Raw genomic sequence first — 15,572 nt, 5'->3', positions numbered from 1 at the left:
AGTTAAAAAAAATTAATTCTTTTACATTTCAATACTAAAATATCTATTTTAGCCTGACAATAGTTATACATAAATACCTATACCCCGTTTCAAAAGAGAATATACCAGATTTACGTAACAAAATCGGGTTTTTCTGTGGCCGCCCGGTGTATTCTTTTTTGAAATAGGGCATAATTAAAGTTTCGATTTGAATAGAAATTATAATAGTATCTTATCGTTTACTAAACAGCGAAAATGGTTATTTATTTTTAAGTAGATATTTTAATTGCTGTAAAGTGAACCTAAAATTACGAAATTAGACGTAACCTTACAATTATAAATGTGTATTTTATAATAACAATACCTACGCATTTTTCAATTTAGTAAATTATTATTAAAATTATTCACTCGTATTTTTTCTTATATCTGCGCAACTCGAAATGGTGACATGCAGGCACGTATACAGGGGGGTTGGGGAGTTCAACCCCCCCCCCTCCACCTGAAAATTAATAGTTGTGTAGTTTATTTATATCATCATTCATCGATAAATATTGATAATTGTAAATTTTTTTATGAACCTCCCCCCCTGATTTTTTTTTGTGTACGTGTTTGGTGACATGCGTCGATCGGTCTGTTTATATTCGTTGCCACCTTGCAATAATTACCTACACAATACCGTCTGTCGTTCCCCATAGTCGTCACATACTCACCATTACGTTAAGACGTGTTAATGTAATAATTTTACTTCTTTAATCTTTTACACAGATTTAGTTCACTTTTATTTAAATTTTACTCCTTGTTTGAACAAAATCGAAATTCCGCTACATGAATTTACTCTCCAATCGCTCTCCCCAACGTCGATACAGCAGAGCGACCAAGTTGCCGATTTTCAAACGTACGATTCTCAAGTGAGTCTTTAACTTGTAAGGCTAGTTGAATGACGATGCAACGATATTGGTATTTATCACACTTCTTGTTGACGTACATGTACTACGCATGCCGTTGTAGAAAACAATTTTTACAAACCTTGTTGAATCGATACACACCTATGAAATAAATTTCCATTAGACTGTTCATAAAATTTCAATATTATTATTACCAATATAATAATTAATAATCAATAATGGTGTAGGGGCAACTTTATTGGGTTTTATTTTTGTATGTATTTACAATGATTGTATTTTAAAGAATACAATAGTCAAAATAATCATTAAAATAAAATAAAGAATTTTATTTATTGTTGTTGAAAGGATTTAGTCACAGACTTCTATACTAACTTCTTTATAGAAATCTGTGGAGTTAGTAGGTTGATTAATATGTGCATAATGGAAGAAGGATCACTATAATATTATGGACTCTATTCATACTATCATTAGGCGAGCTTCAGATACATCATTGTAGTCATGGTTTTAGAGGACGTTATACCCGCATGACGTGTTGTCTCTGTCTTACACACGCGTAACAGTTAAAAACTGTTTTACGTGGGACAACTTTACTCCTTTGATATTTGTATTAAAATTACCAACATTTTAAATCGCATTGAGTAGAACTTTACCTGTGTTATATAGTTTTAATTTTTTTGATAGTGGTAACCAATAATTTTTAATAATTAAATGAAATAAACCTTAAGTTCTCAAACCGATACCTTTAATTGTCTGATCATGTTATCAAAAAAATTAAAATACTGCGACACAGGTAAAGTTCTTCCCAATGGGATTTACATTTTGGTAATTTTGATATAAATATCGAAGGAGTAAAGTTACACCGCGCTAAATAGTTTTTAACTGTATTACGCGTGCATAAGACAAAGACAACACATGCGAGTATGCGTCCTCTTAATACCCTTGGAAAAAACAGTTTTACTATCTATGAGATACTGTTATCTGCGCAACTCGAAATCGGTACATGCGTGGATCGGTCAGCTCATATTCGTCAGTTCGTCACATACCTACCATTACGTAAAGACGTGTTTATGTAATAATTTTACTTCTGGTATCTTTTACATAGATTTAGTTCATTTTTATTTATTTTTACTCCGTGTTTAAACAAAATCAATATCCCGCTACGAATTTACGCTCCAATCGCTCTCCTCGACGTCGATACATCAGAACAACCGAGTTGCCGATTTTTCAATCATACGATTCTCGAGTGAGTCTTTCACTTGTAAGGCTAACTGAATAACGATGTAACGATATTGGTATTTATCACACTTGTTGTTGGCGTACATGTACTGCGCGTGCCGTTGATTGTAGAATAAAATTTTAACAAATCTTGTTGATTTGGATACATACCCGTGAAACAAATTTCTATTCAACTGTCCATAAAATCCCAATATTATGATTGTTTATATAATAATCGATATTGGTGTAATGGCAAATTTATTGGGTCTTATTTTTGTAGGTATTTAAAATAATTGTATTTTAAAGAATACAATAGTTAAAATAATCATTAAATAAAATAAAGAATATTATTTATTGTTGTTGAAAGGATTTAGTAGATTGATTAATATGTGCATAATGGAAGAAAGATAACTATATTATGGGTTCTAATCATATTATCATTAGGTGAGCGTTAGATACATCATTGTAGTCATGTTTTAATGTCTTATTCATTATTGTTCAAATTATTGGAAGTATTAAAATTATCAGTAAAATACGATATACCTTTTATAGAATGTTTTCGCTATCATTTAAATTAGATGAAAGTATAGGTGACCATCTGTATTGATTAAGTGACTACATATAATAATTTTATTTATTATATTTTTTATAATTACACATTAATCGATATGTTTATATGTTTAATTTAAACACTTTAAACATAATTTTAAAAAGATTGTCAAACAATTAATTTAATAGTAATATTAAAAAATGTACTTTTTGTGTTTTTTTTTTTGCAATTATTTTAAAAAGTGATAAGAAATGTTAGTTTTTAACTGATTTTAATGTGTTTAATATAAAGTAGATGCAATTTACTATCAAAAACCTTTCTCGGAAGTTGATCGATAGAGCATTTTTTTTACTAATATTTTCTTATTACTTTCTTTGCACAAATAACACATAGTAAAATCAATACGCTTAGAATCTATAAATATGTTTGTTTTATTTTAAATTACATGTTTTAGAATATTAAGGGAAACTATAATACACATTTTGCCAATCTTTATTGCATAAATGCATGTTTTTTAATAGATTTTAATGCTGCATTAAATTTGTAGTCTTGCTGATAATTGCATACAGTAATGTGCTTGAAAACCATAATTGGAACATTATCATATTAACATAATTTCAGCATCCAGAACTTTATTTCAAATAAAAACTTTCCAATTTCCTGATTCAGGATTTTAAAATTTTATCAAATGTTTTATCTAAAATTCTTTTGTGATGAAATATATATTTGTTGAAAATAAATAAACAAACCCCACAAGAATAAAAAAATTTGTTTATTATTTTTAAGCAATGTTTTAATACTACTGTATTTTATAAATTTAACTTTAAATAAATGTACTAGGCCATAGCATGTAAATAGTTCACTTAAAATAACAGTTTAATAAATAATAACATAATCTGTTTCACATAAAATTATATTTAATATTATAGACCTTTAAATAATGATAATTATTTAATTATTTAATACAATGATTATTATTGTATGAATGTATGTGAGAGAAAAAGAGAAAGATTTAAACCATCGATAAAAAAAACTACCACCATTAAAATTATTAATTTTGATTTAAACCAGTTAATCAAATACAGAGTATTTACTAAAATAATAGATTATATTTATTTTATATGAGTGAAACATTAGAGTAAAAGTAATAGTTATATTTTTGTATTCCATTTTTGAACTGAATTATGAGAGGTAGTTATATTATGATTTATATTTAATAGAAAAATGAATCTATAGTGAAATAAATGTTTTAATAAATCATAAATATATTTGAGTATTTCATTAATCAATATAATATAAAAATCATCAGAATTATTTATATATTTTTACATATTTATTCAGATCAAAGTCCATAACTATTATAAATTTGAATCTTAAATTTTAAAGTTAAAATTGTTTTCACATTGTATTCATATGATACAATACATTCTGTTTCTATTTTAAAAGATTGAACCTTAAATTTTACATACTGAGTCATTTACTGCATATTATTGATATTTTGTCTTGTATCAAAATATATCATTTAACTTCTATTTTTTTTTATTCTTTAGCCTCTATAGTTAGATTTATATTATTTTCAGTTCTTCAACAAAAGCCAAAACACATTAAGTATATGTTTGTGAAATAATTTTTAAATGATTAGGTATGTTGATTTATTAATAATGAATACCTACCTTACCTAACTAATATTATTTTGTAAAATATGGTTTTTGAAATATCCCAAACCTTATCATATAATATGTTATGTAATTGACTAAATGAATAATTTTTATACATATACCCAACATAACTATTAATTTTACATTTATAATTTGACATAAATTCAAAAAAAAAAAATATCTTAACATAAAAATTAAAAACAATTCATTTTTCATGAATAAATAATTGTACTTAAGACTTATACATCATATTTCTTCCCTTCATTCGAAAATCTATTTTATTGTTAAATGTGTGAATTAAACTTCACAAGTGAAGTTCCATATTCTCAATTCATTGAATTACATAAGATATTATTTGATTTGGTTTATATAACAATATAATCCTAACGTTATTTAATTTTTATAGATTCATTAATTAAATATGGTTTAATTTTAAAATACATTTTCTTAATCAATACTGAAAAAATTAGATAATAATATGATGAATTTAAAATTATCAACTCATTAAATTAATTGGTATTTATTATTCATGTTACATATCATACTTCACTACAAAAGCTATAATATTTTGTTACCTACAAAAATGTATAATATACACTATACTATACGAGTGTCGAGTATATACCAAAATAAAGATATAATCTTCATTGTAATTGTGCATATTAATAGCAGCTTAAATGTATTTTGTTATTCATTAATTTAATGATCAAGAAAATTAAAATGAATAAATCCATGTATTATTTTATTTAACAGGTTTGGCTGCTTTTAAGCCATAACGCAGAAACAAAGCAAAAACAATAATGTTTTCAAAACAAACTCGCAGTAGAAAAGGTAGCGATAACAGAAAATTAGCTAGAAAAGGTAAAGAAAATCGACTAATGAATCAACTATTGTCCAATGATAATTCTGGTAATACAAAAGTTGAACTTGATGCGCCTAAAGATGAACTGGCGCCTAAAAATGAACTGGCGCCTAAAAATGAACTGGCGCCTAAAGATAAACTGGCGCCTAAAAATGAACTTTCATCTACATTTTGGTTCCTAGCTGAAGTTTTCATGCTTCAGGCAAATGAAGAAGATGTAAAGTGGTTAGACAATTTAATAAATGATGCCGAAAATAATGTGGACGGTGGTGTGGAGAAAACACTACGAGCAGCAAACTATGAGCCTGGTTTAAATGAAATTAATGTGAGACAAATGTTGGAATCAAAGCTGAGTACAAATAATACACTGGCACTGAATTCAAGTGAGCTACCCAATCCAAATGGTCATGGGATTTATGTATTAGAAGATGGCCTGGGGAGGAAAATAATAATTTCAAGAGAAAATATGGAAAAAGTTGTGTACAAACACTCAGATGAAATATTTGATTGGCCTTCTTATCCAACTGTATCTACTAATCAAACTGGATGTACTGATCAAACTGGATGTACTAATCAAACTGGACATACTGATCAAACTGGACATACTGATAGAACTGGACATACTGATCAAACTGGACATACTGAATATATAGTACCTGATCTACCTCCAGATATAAAAGTCAATTATGAATTCATTGTAGGATTAATTGAACATGATGATGCACTGAGTCATTTAAAGGGAATAAGTTCAGTTCAGCTTAATGATCTTTTAATTCATTGCCGTACTGATGGTTGTCTTGAAATGGCTAAAGCTAAACTAGAAAAAAGGGATGAAAAGATTTTAAAGTGTAAAAAGCGAGGCAATTTCTCTTTAAAAAGAGAAAGAAGAATTGCATCATACTTTGAATTATATCAGGACTTGAGTACAATAATGGAAAGATTCAACACTTTTGTTGTGGAAAAAGAGCATCCATTTTTTAAATAAAAAATGGATGCTCATTTTCTATGTTTTTCTCATTTTTCATTTCCCATGTTCTCATTTTCCATTTTTCTTATTTTATTAAATTATATTAATATAATATAATATAATTAATTGATATTAATGTTATGGAATTAAATTATAAGTGGTTTGATCAATTTCATAATAAGGATAATATATACTTGGGTTAGTTTTAATTTTCAATTACATTCCTTAAAGTTATAATTAAAATAATGTATTACAAATTTATATTTACTCATCACTAGACACTACTTAATTACTATCCCAAAGAAGTTTTATTTTATTTCTTATCTATACCGACTATACATGTATATCTATGTATTATACTTAATATTACCAATTATCTATCTCTTATTTTACCAATCAATATTTTTGTATAATTTCTTTAAAAATGGTAGATAATATTATTGCTTGCTTCAATTGTAGGTATCACAACTATGTAGTAATTTATCTGGTATATCATTTATATTTTCAAACAGTATATTAATCGATTTTAGCTATACATTATTATTTTGACTAAGTTATAACCAAATAATTGTGTGTTTAATCGTATGGACTAAGAGTTATAGCCAGGGTTGGGGTTTTATAGCAGTTCTATAACTGATTTTGATTCAAAAACAGGTAAAAATGCAAAAAAAAGTCCAAAATAACAGCAATTTTAGCTTATTCTGCTATTTTTTAAGCATTCCATAAAAAATATGCAATTGCTATAAAAGCCCAACCATGGTTATAACAATAATTAAAAAAAAAATAAATAGTTTTTATTAGATTTAAAATATTTTATCTTTAAAAATATGTTTTATCAAGTATAACTGTATTAAATTTATTATTTAAAATTAAATTCATATCAATTTAATAAGATCACTAAAATGTAGTCATTCATATTTTGAAATATTTTGCCCATATTACTTGTAATATTACTTATTAGCAGGCCAATATTGGGCTGGCAAGCTACTGAGCAAAACTTGGGTTGCTAAAAATATGGGCTAGTTTTGAGTGTTTGGTTGTATTTTATTTATTTTTTTTTGCGATATAAAGTACAAACATTGATAGAATATATAATTGATTTGAATTATTTAAACTGTACACTACCTATAATTGTTATCTAACGTTAGAAATTTTAGACCGATATCTTGCCAATCCGGCACTGCTTACTAGAGATTAACTACTAAAAATCTTAAATAAAATGTAAAATGTAAAAAATATTTTATTATTGTCATAATCTGATCAACGTATACAATGTATTCTTATGTATTAATGCATCCAGTGGCGTAACTGAGGGCCCGCAGACCCCGCGTTGCGGGGGGGCCCATGGTAATTTGGGGCCTTTGGTTATAGGGTTATAGGTATTTGAATTCTTTGATATAACAATATGTTAGGGGCCCATTCTTAACATTTTTATTTTAGCGGGGGAGCCCAAGGTTTTTTGTTACGCCACTGAATGCATCAACTATTATTTTACTTATATTTAGATCAATTTAGTTAGCACTTAGAATAGAAGAAAAAATATTTATATCATATTTAGATCAATTTAGCTTGTACTTAGAATAAAATAAATAATATATAATTTTTCAACTTCATTTTTTTTATTAATACATTAATATAATAACAAATATTATATTAATATTATAATGTATCACTCACGACATCAAACAGCACTATGAAAACATATCTACATTTATTTATGATAATTTTATTATGGTATTTATGAAGGAAAAATTAAGATAAAACTTAAAGAAGGCGAGATGAAACATTCCGTTTCAATAGAAATTAAATTAAGTATATTTTAATGTACCTATAAGAACTCTTATTTTTTTTTATAAAAAAAAGACATTTTCATATTTACTTTCACATAATCACATTCTAATCCTATTAAACTATATACTCGTAAAATAATTAGAACAAGTAATAATATAATACTTATTCGAGTATACATAAACATGTTACAAATAGTCTATACTCTATACCATGATCGACAATATTGAGTTTTGAATATCACTGATTACTGAATTGCCTCCGCGTTATCTATGTAGATAACAATTAATAAGGTACCTCCGACAGCAAACAATTTGATAATTTGATGTCAAAACTGTTAAATGTTTATTACGATTTAAGTTTTAAGATAATATATAAGACACTAAAGATGCTTAATAAATTAATGTTTAAACAGCTATCTACTATTTTTGGTATGCCTTAAAATACGTGTTTAATACAAATGTCTTTTTGCATATTTTTGGCGGTGAACAATGATTAGTTTCACATATTGTACCGTATCAGTAGACAGTCGGCTAATTGCTCTCGTTGCCTCCACGAAAAATCACTTTATGTTATCAAAAATGATAAGGCCTAAGATATTCTCTCGATTCTACAGTACGGTTGGTTTTTTAAAGTAAGCGCACCCTTCAATCTCTTCAGGAAATCTACTTAACTATGGTTTATTGCACAATCGTTAATTAAATTCCATTTCATTAAAACAATCATTTTATCGTCAAAAATTGTTCGTATACCACTGAAGTATATTTTCAAAATGGAATAATAATTGTTATCTTTTTAACTTATGATCATTTTATAGACAAGAGACTTCGAGTTATGCCTACGTAATTTGTGTAACAGAGCAGTTAGATGATAAATAATAATTTCAATTTAATTGTAAATTATTAAAAATTGATCTCAACTATTGCCTTATTCAAGCAGTTGGAAATCATTTTTTAATTAACTTCCTATATTATAATTTAGTAAATAATATTATTGACAGCAGTCACTACAAGTGTACTCTAATGGTATGTATTTAATATTAATTTATTAATTTAATATAGCTTTATGTATATGGTTTTTTTTTTGGTTAGACAGACATTTTAACTATCCAAAACATTTTCAGTGCAAAAGTCTATTAGACTTATGAAATAAAAAATACATAAATATTTTTAACAAATGGGCATTGAGTAAATAAATCACATTTATTAAGTATTCAAGGAAAATGTACCACGTAAAATACTTCATTGGCGGTAAATCAAATATCTTTCTACAGAAAAATATTTACCAGGTAAATTATGATTGTAATAAGTACTATACCTACTCAAATCAAGTTAAAAAAAACATAGTTGGCGGCTAATTAGTGTGTAAGAACGTAACTAAAGTATGCGGTACCTATGCTTTTAAATGGTTGACTCTATGGGAGAATAAATGAGTGTTGCCTAACTACCGTTTAACAAAAACTAGTTACCACCAGCTATGTTTCTTAACTTAAACAGTATATAATTATTGTGTTATATCTTATGCAGGATAAGAAACATATTACTCAAAAGTGATAACGATAAGTTTTCAGCTTGTGACATTTGAAAAACATTCTTTTATCACTCTCTCCTTTTTCTGTGTTTCTTAACTCAAATAAAGTATAGTTTATGTAGTAATTACATGTTTATTTAACTTTTTTACTTTATAGAAATTAATACCAAAGGACTTGAGCATAATGTCAGCTAACATAAAGAAAAATATGTTCACAAAACGATATAAATTTACAGTTGCAAAAATTGTAGATGATAAAGAAATTGTGCAAGAACATAAATATGTATCTGGATTGCACAGTAAGTAATATATACGTCTTTATATTAACTGTATATTGTGATGATAAGTATAATTTTATTTTTACTATTATAATTTTTTTCTTTAGATTTTTCTAATGTTAATTTATATACATCTCGTACTCATACATGTAACCAACTAAGAACTGAAGACTCAGGAAAATCAGTTATTCTTTGTGGTTGGGTAGAATATATACGGTTGAATCGTTTTATAATTTTAAGAGATGGCTATGGTTCAACACAACTCATAATTCCTGAAAACGCAAGTATTATTATTGTTTTTTCGTAATTATTTCTGTAATTTTACCAACCAATTAATTACTAAATTTTAAATCAGGCACTGAATTGAATGATTTTGTTGGAAAAATACCTCTAGAATCAGTTTTGATGTGTCATGGTAGTGTAAAATTAAGACCCGCTGATGAAATAAACAAAGTGAGTTTTTTTTTTCATTAAGACACATACTTATACATAACTTGTATTTTATTTACTATTTGTTTATTTATGCATAATATAGAATCAAGCAACAGGAATGATAGAAGTATTTGTTGATAAATTACAGCTGCTTAATGCTGTGGATACCAAATTACCATTTCAACTACGGAAATTTAATAAGGTAAGAATTACTTGCTTTTTGTCTTATTTTTTTACATAACTGCAACATTTAAGTTTAGCAGTTTTAATTTTGTGTTAAATATTGAGTAAATTGACTCATGATCAACCTTAAAGGCAAGATCATTAGATAATTTTCTTTTGTTGGGGTTTCCTGATATTTAAATTTTTAAGCTAGTCATTACTTATAAATATATGAAATATTAAAATTTCAAAATGCTCGAAATTCATTTTAAATTCAAATAGTTTAAAAATCCATTGAAATAGCATAGATACGTTTTACTTTAAAGTTTTGATAGTATGTCAATGCACTCTAATACAAAGCTGGCATATTGACTTCTTAAAAAATAAGTTTTTTAATGTAATGTTGATTACAGGCCAATGAATCATTAAGACTAAAATATCGTTATGTGGATTTACGATATCCTGAAATGCAGTATAATTTGCGTCTAAGATCAAAGTTGTTGATGAAAATGAGAGAATTTCTGATTAATCATAGAGAGTTTGTTGAAGTAGAAACTCCTACATTGTTCAAAAAGACTCATGGTGTAATTATTATTTATATAATTAATTTACATTTACGTTAATGAACTTATTGTTATTGGTAGGGTGCACAAGAGTTTATTGTTCCCACTCACGAAAAAGGAAAATGTTATTCATTGGTTCAAAGTCCTCAGCAATTAAAACAAATGTTGATGGTTGGTTCCATAGATAGATATTTTCAAGTTGCAAAATGTTACAGAGATGAAGGTGCTAAATCTGATAGACAGCCAGAATTTACCCAAGTAAATAGTAACATATATTAAATAAATTAATAATTATGTATTGTATGTGTTATAAGGCATAGAACTTTTAGTATTATTATTTGTTTTTTGACACATTTAGTATATATATATATTTACCTAACTAACCAATTTTTTAATTTCAAAGCTTATTTCTTTTTGGTAGCTTTTTATGTATACTGCTTTTTAAATAGACAAAGAAGAGATAATTCTTATACTTATTGATATTTAATTGTTTGAAATTTTGCACTGCACAGTAACTGCATGTCAATAATTGAATATTTGAGTGTATACTTACTGTCTTAGTTATTGTCTTTATTTTATTTAATATTGTTAAATTTAGATGTTATTACTTTATTTATATTTAATAATCGAGTAGTTCCAATATTCAAAGTGCATATTGCTCGCATAATTTGTGTTTTTTAAGGTTAATATTCTCTATTTTAATTTTAAATTACAAATTAGTAATCTATTAATATATTTTTTAGCTGGATATTGAAATGTCATTTACTGATCAAAATGGTGTCATGTTACTCATTGAAGAGTTGTTATCATTTATTTGGCCATCAGAATTAGGAAAAATAAATACACCATTTCATCGAATGTCGTATGAAGAAGCAATGGTAACATATGGTAGTGATAAGCCAGATATCGGACGTAGTAAAAAAGTAATATTTCAATAAAACTTACCTTTTTTTGTGATACATTTTTTATTATTATCTTTAATAATATTGAGTTATTTTTCAGTATTTCATCTACCATTAATAATAAACTAAAGCAAAGTATGCAATAAATTACAGTACAAATAAAAACCTTAATCATTGATATTATTATTTATAATTATAATTTAACCACCAATTCTTCAATATACTAAATATTTATTTCACAAGAATTTTAAAACTTTGATTTTAATCTACTATATTACATTGAGACATCGAGTAACTCGCAAAACACTACAAAACCGTACAAAATAAATTTAACTATAATTGTTATCTACATATATATATATATGCTGCTATAATGTGATTCATAAATAAACCTATAAAGGTATTTTAATTAGTTTATGGAGGAACAGTTGTCTGTAAATCATAACATCATTCCACTTATATTATAAAGAAAAGATAATAATTTAATATAAATGTAGGTAATAGGATAAATAATAATAGATACATGTATTCATGACACAATGTTTCAATGTTTTAAGTTTGTACTAAATATTATAACCACAATCCACAAAACATGAACTGATGTCCTATCATTAGATCAAGATTTGAGATATTAAAAAATAACAATATTGTGTGTTTATTATTTCTCATCAAAAATAAAAATATAAACTAAGAATTTTATTCCTTGTTGTTTAAATGTAAAACCTCCATAACTACTTATTAGTTCCAAGTATATTTATATCTTAATACTACTTATATTGAAAATATTGCTGCCTACAAACATTTTGACACAAACAATTAAAAAAATTAAATAAATCGCCTATTTAAGATTTTAATTGTGTTGTTATTAATAAGATTTCCAACTTATCTATTTGTATAAATCTCATTGCATGTAGTCCAATGTTATGTTTAAATTGTTATTTTTATGTAAATAAAACAATAAATATTTCATTACTTTGTTAGTAGACGCTCAGTGTTTTAATGATTAAAAAAAAAAAATTAAAATATGTAACTTTAATGCTATAAACATTGACATACTTGAAAATATTGATTTTTTTTTATTATTCAAGAGAGATATAAGCATAAAATATAATATTTTAATGTTTAAAAAGTAATTTAAAAGTGTTTTGATAAATGTAATAATATGGTTTTAAAGTTTTTTTTAATAGATGCTTTTTAAACATTTGTTCTTCCTATAAAATAAAAAATGTATTAAAGGGTATAATTGTGACTATCATACATTGATATAATATATGCACATAAATTAAATGTATTGAATTATTATTTACAGATTTCAAATTGGACTAAGTACTTACCAAGTGCATCAAATGAAGTTTTTGCACTTGTTTTAAAAAATTCTGAAAATAAATTGTCGAAGAAACAAAAAAATGATTTGGAAACATTAATATCCACCAATTACCCAGGTGTTAAATTCAGTCTCTTAAATATAAAATCAATAAAAACATTCAAAGAAAATCTTCAAAAAATGTTCAGTGGAATTGACGTAACAGCTGTAGTAGATGCTCATAATATATCAGAACATGATTTCGTAGCTATTGCTCGTGGCTCAAAATATAAAGCTGTAAGTTATTAGTATGAATTAAGAAATAAGATGGAATGGTCTAGAAAAGATTTAGTGGAAAGTGATGAGTAGTCGAGCTTTAAGAATAAGGTTTATGTTTATGAAAAACTTGTACAAGGAAAGAAATAACAAATATGGCTCTTGTTTCTAATTCATTTAATTTTAGTCTATGATATTAGTTGGAGACTACTTGATTTTCATGTTTAATTTTAAAATTACAGCTATCAGCATTGGGTAAAATAAATGAGCATTTCAAAGTGGATAATTCATGTGATGACCGTTGGCGCTTTGTTTGGATAGTTGACTTTCCGTTATTTGAAATGGATTCTAATCAAAATATTCAATCTGTTCATCATCCATTCACTCAACCACAAACAGAAATTACTCCCAATAACTTATTAGAGGTTAGTTTATTTATTTATAACCTTTAAAAGTATTTTAAATAAAAATTTGCTTAACAATATTATGTAAAATTGTTTTTATAGGTCAAAGGGTTCCATTATGATTTGGTATTGAATGGGAACGAGGTAGGAGGAGGTTCAATTCGTATACACGATGCTAATCTACAAACAAAAGTTATCCAATCAATTTTAAATATACCTATTGAAACTATTTCTCATCTAGTTGAAGCATTGAGGTCTGGTTGTCCTCCACATGGAGGAATAGCTTTAGGTGAAAATCATTATAAATAATCCACTATTAATTGATCAATACATTTTATCTTATCTTATATTTTGATTTTTTAGGTGTTGATAGATTACTATCAATTTTGTGTAACACAAATAGCATTCGTGATGTTATTGCTTTTCCTAAAACTTTTGAGGGAAAAGATCTCTTGACTGGAGCTCCAACAGAAATCACTACTGAAGATAAGAAAAGATATCATTTAAAATTTGACAATACACAAAAAACATAAATACATATTAATAATAATCATAAGTATATTGATTGATTGACTGATTGAAATTGAACTCTTTAGAATTGATTATTTTGCTCACATTTGTATAACTGACATTATTTCACCATGTATCACACACATCTACATTTACGCTCTCGTAGTGTTTAAAATCAGTTATAACATTTTCTTGAACAGTCAGTTGTTCAATACATCCTCGAAAATTGTTTTTAAATAACTCTTGTTTATCATTTAAGAAAAATTTCTCTTCTGGAACACCTCCTGTAAAATTATTTTGTAAGAAAACATAAACAATATTAATTTGTAAATTTACTTATTACCTAAATAAATTATGTTATTGTTCAAATCAAACGAATCTATGTTGTGGTTATATGGATCTGATATCCAATCATCTAATTCTAATGTAATATCTGATTTTGTGACATTCAACCTCACCGTATGCCATTCACTATTGGTTATGTTGGACATTGGGGCTGTTAGTTTATTGGGTCTTTTATAATTCTGCGCCCATGTCACTGTCATTAATCCATTTATTATTCCTAAGCCCATGTACCACTCTTCCTTTAAATAATAAAGATATAAATTCAATACATATTTGGTTACTAAATAGTATCTAATTGTATGACTTGCACTATTTGTGGGTAAAAGTCATTATAGTGAGTACCTGTGATGTCCAAATTAACAATCCGTTGTTATATACTGTTGAAAAGTTTACACTTATGAATTGTGTTTCATTATCCACTGTTGCTTCATCATTACCTTCTCTTTTAGTTAATGAGGACAATTTACTAAGAACTAAATATCCATGTCCTTTGAATAATGGTGGACCAGTTGGAAGCTCTAAAAAAGATCACAATTTTTTGTATTTATCCAAGTTAAATATTATTAGTTTATTATATTATAAACAATATATTCTATTATTTTTAAGTTACTTAAAATACTAATAAAATATTTTTAACTATTGGTATTTGTAACTTTATTCTTAAGGCTACGTATTAAGAAGTATTTGTAGCAAGAAATTGATTTTGAAAAATTATTATTATTTTTTTTTTAAATAATTAAGTATCTATAACTAATAATTAATTTTAAGAAAAACAATGTATGATTATGATTAAATCATTTATCAAATTAAAAAAAAAAAAAATGATACATATTACATCATTTGTAGACCAACAAAAAAGGATAAATATATAAATATGCTTTAAAGATTCTTAAAATATGCTCTTATTTTTCAAAAAACTATTAAAATTTTACTTTTATTTTTA

General features: G+C 26.0%; 3 protein-coding genes across 8 annotated transcripts in view; 2 read left to right on the top strand and 1 right to left on the bottom strand.

The window, feature by feature from the left end:
- Positions 1–1,898: 1,898 nt before the first annotated feature.
- LOC114123656 (uncharacterized) lies at positions 1,899–7,744 on the top strand. The gene is made up of 2 exons (XM_027986707.2): positions 1,899–2,127; positions 5,061–7,744. The coding sequence occupies exon 2, from the start codon at positions 5,108–5,110 to the stop codon at positions 6,152–6,154; it is 1,047 nt and encodes a 348-aa protein (XP_027842508.2). The 5' UTR covers positions 1,899–2,127; positions 5,061–5,107; the 3' UTR covers positions 6,155–7,744.
- Positions 7,745–8,292: 548 nt separating this feature from the next.
- On the top strand, positions 8,293–14,570 carry LOC114123650 (aspartate--tRNA ligase, mitochondrial). Of its 5 annotated transcripts, none has more exons than XM_050205597.1 (14): positions 8,293–8,558; positions 8,742–8,949; positions 9,016–9,212; positions 9,612–9,753; positions 9,840–10,016; positions 10,088–10,185; positions 10,268–10,366; positions 10,740–10,910; positions 10,971–11,147; positions 11,633–11,812; positions 13,101–13,391; positions 13,613–13,795; positions 13,877–14,063; positions 14,138–14,570. In XM_050205597.1, the coding sequence occupies exons 3-14, from the start codon at positions 9,147–9,149 to the stop codon at positions 14,305–14,307; spliced, it is 1,941 nt and encodes a 646-aa protein (XP_050061554.1). In that variant the 5' UTR covers positions 8,293–8,558; positions 8,742–8,949; positions 9,016–9,146; the 3' UTR covers positions 14,308–14,570. The 5 variants fall into 5 exon arrangements, with proteins under 5 accessions (XP_050061554.1, XP_027842500.2, XP_050061552.1 ...); XM_027986699.2 differs by having other exon boundaries at positions 8,293–8,666; positions 9,048–9,212; XM_050205595.1 differs by having other exon boundaries at positions 8,293–8,666; positions 9,020–9,212.
- LOC114123651 (protein eyes shut) overlaps positions 14,089–15,572 on the bottom strand; it is a 43,790-nt gene continuing 42,306 nt past the window's right edge. For both annotated transcript variants that reach the window (XM_050205588.1, XM_050205589.1), the window contains 3 exons: positions 14,972–15,147; positions 14,628–14,868; positions 14,089–14,568 (listed from right to left, as the gene is read on the bottom strand). In XM_050205588.1, coding sequence (XP_050061545.1) covers positions 14,411–14,568; positions 14,628–14,868; positions 14,972–15,147 — 575 coding nt within the window. In that variant the 3' untranslated portion in view covers positions 14,089–14,410. The remainder of the gene's footprint in view (positions 14,569–14,627; positions 14,869–14,971; positions 15,148–15,572) is intronic.

The sequence above is a fragment of the Aphis gossypii genome, chromosome X (assembly GCF_020184175.1).
Source record: "Aphis gossypii isolate Hap1 chromosome X, ASM2018417v2, whole genome shotgun sequence".
NCBI classification, from domain to species: domain Eukaryota; kingdom Metazoa; phylum Arthropoda; class Insecta; order Hemiptera; family Aphididae; genus Aphis; species Aphis gossypii.
This window is presented reverse-complemented; position numbering and strand designations above follow the sequence as displayed.

Bases quoted from the DNA above. Each gene is read 5' to 3' on its own strand.
- LOC114123656 (XM_027986707.2), top strand. From the start codon at position 5,108: ATGTTTTCAAAACAAACTCGCAGTAGAAAAGGTAGCGATAACAGAAAA.
- LOC114123650 (XM_050205597.1), top strand. From the start codon at position 9,147: ATGTACCACGTAAAATACTTCATTGGCGGTAAATCAAATATCTTTCTA. The intron at 9,754-9,839 runs GTAAGTAATATA...TTTTTTCTTTAG, and splicing joins ATATGTATCTGGATTGCACA to ATTTTTCTAATGTTAATTTA. The intron at 11,813-13,100 runs GTAATATTTCAA...TATTATTTACAG, and splicing joins ATATCGGACGTAGTAAAAAA to ATTTCAAATTGGACTAAGTA.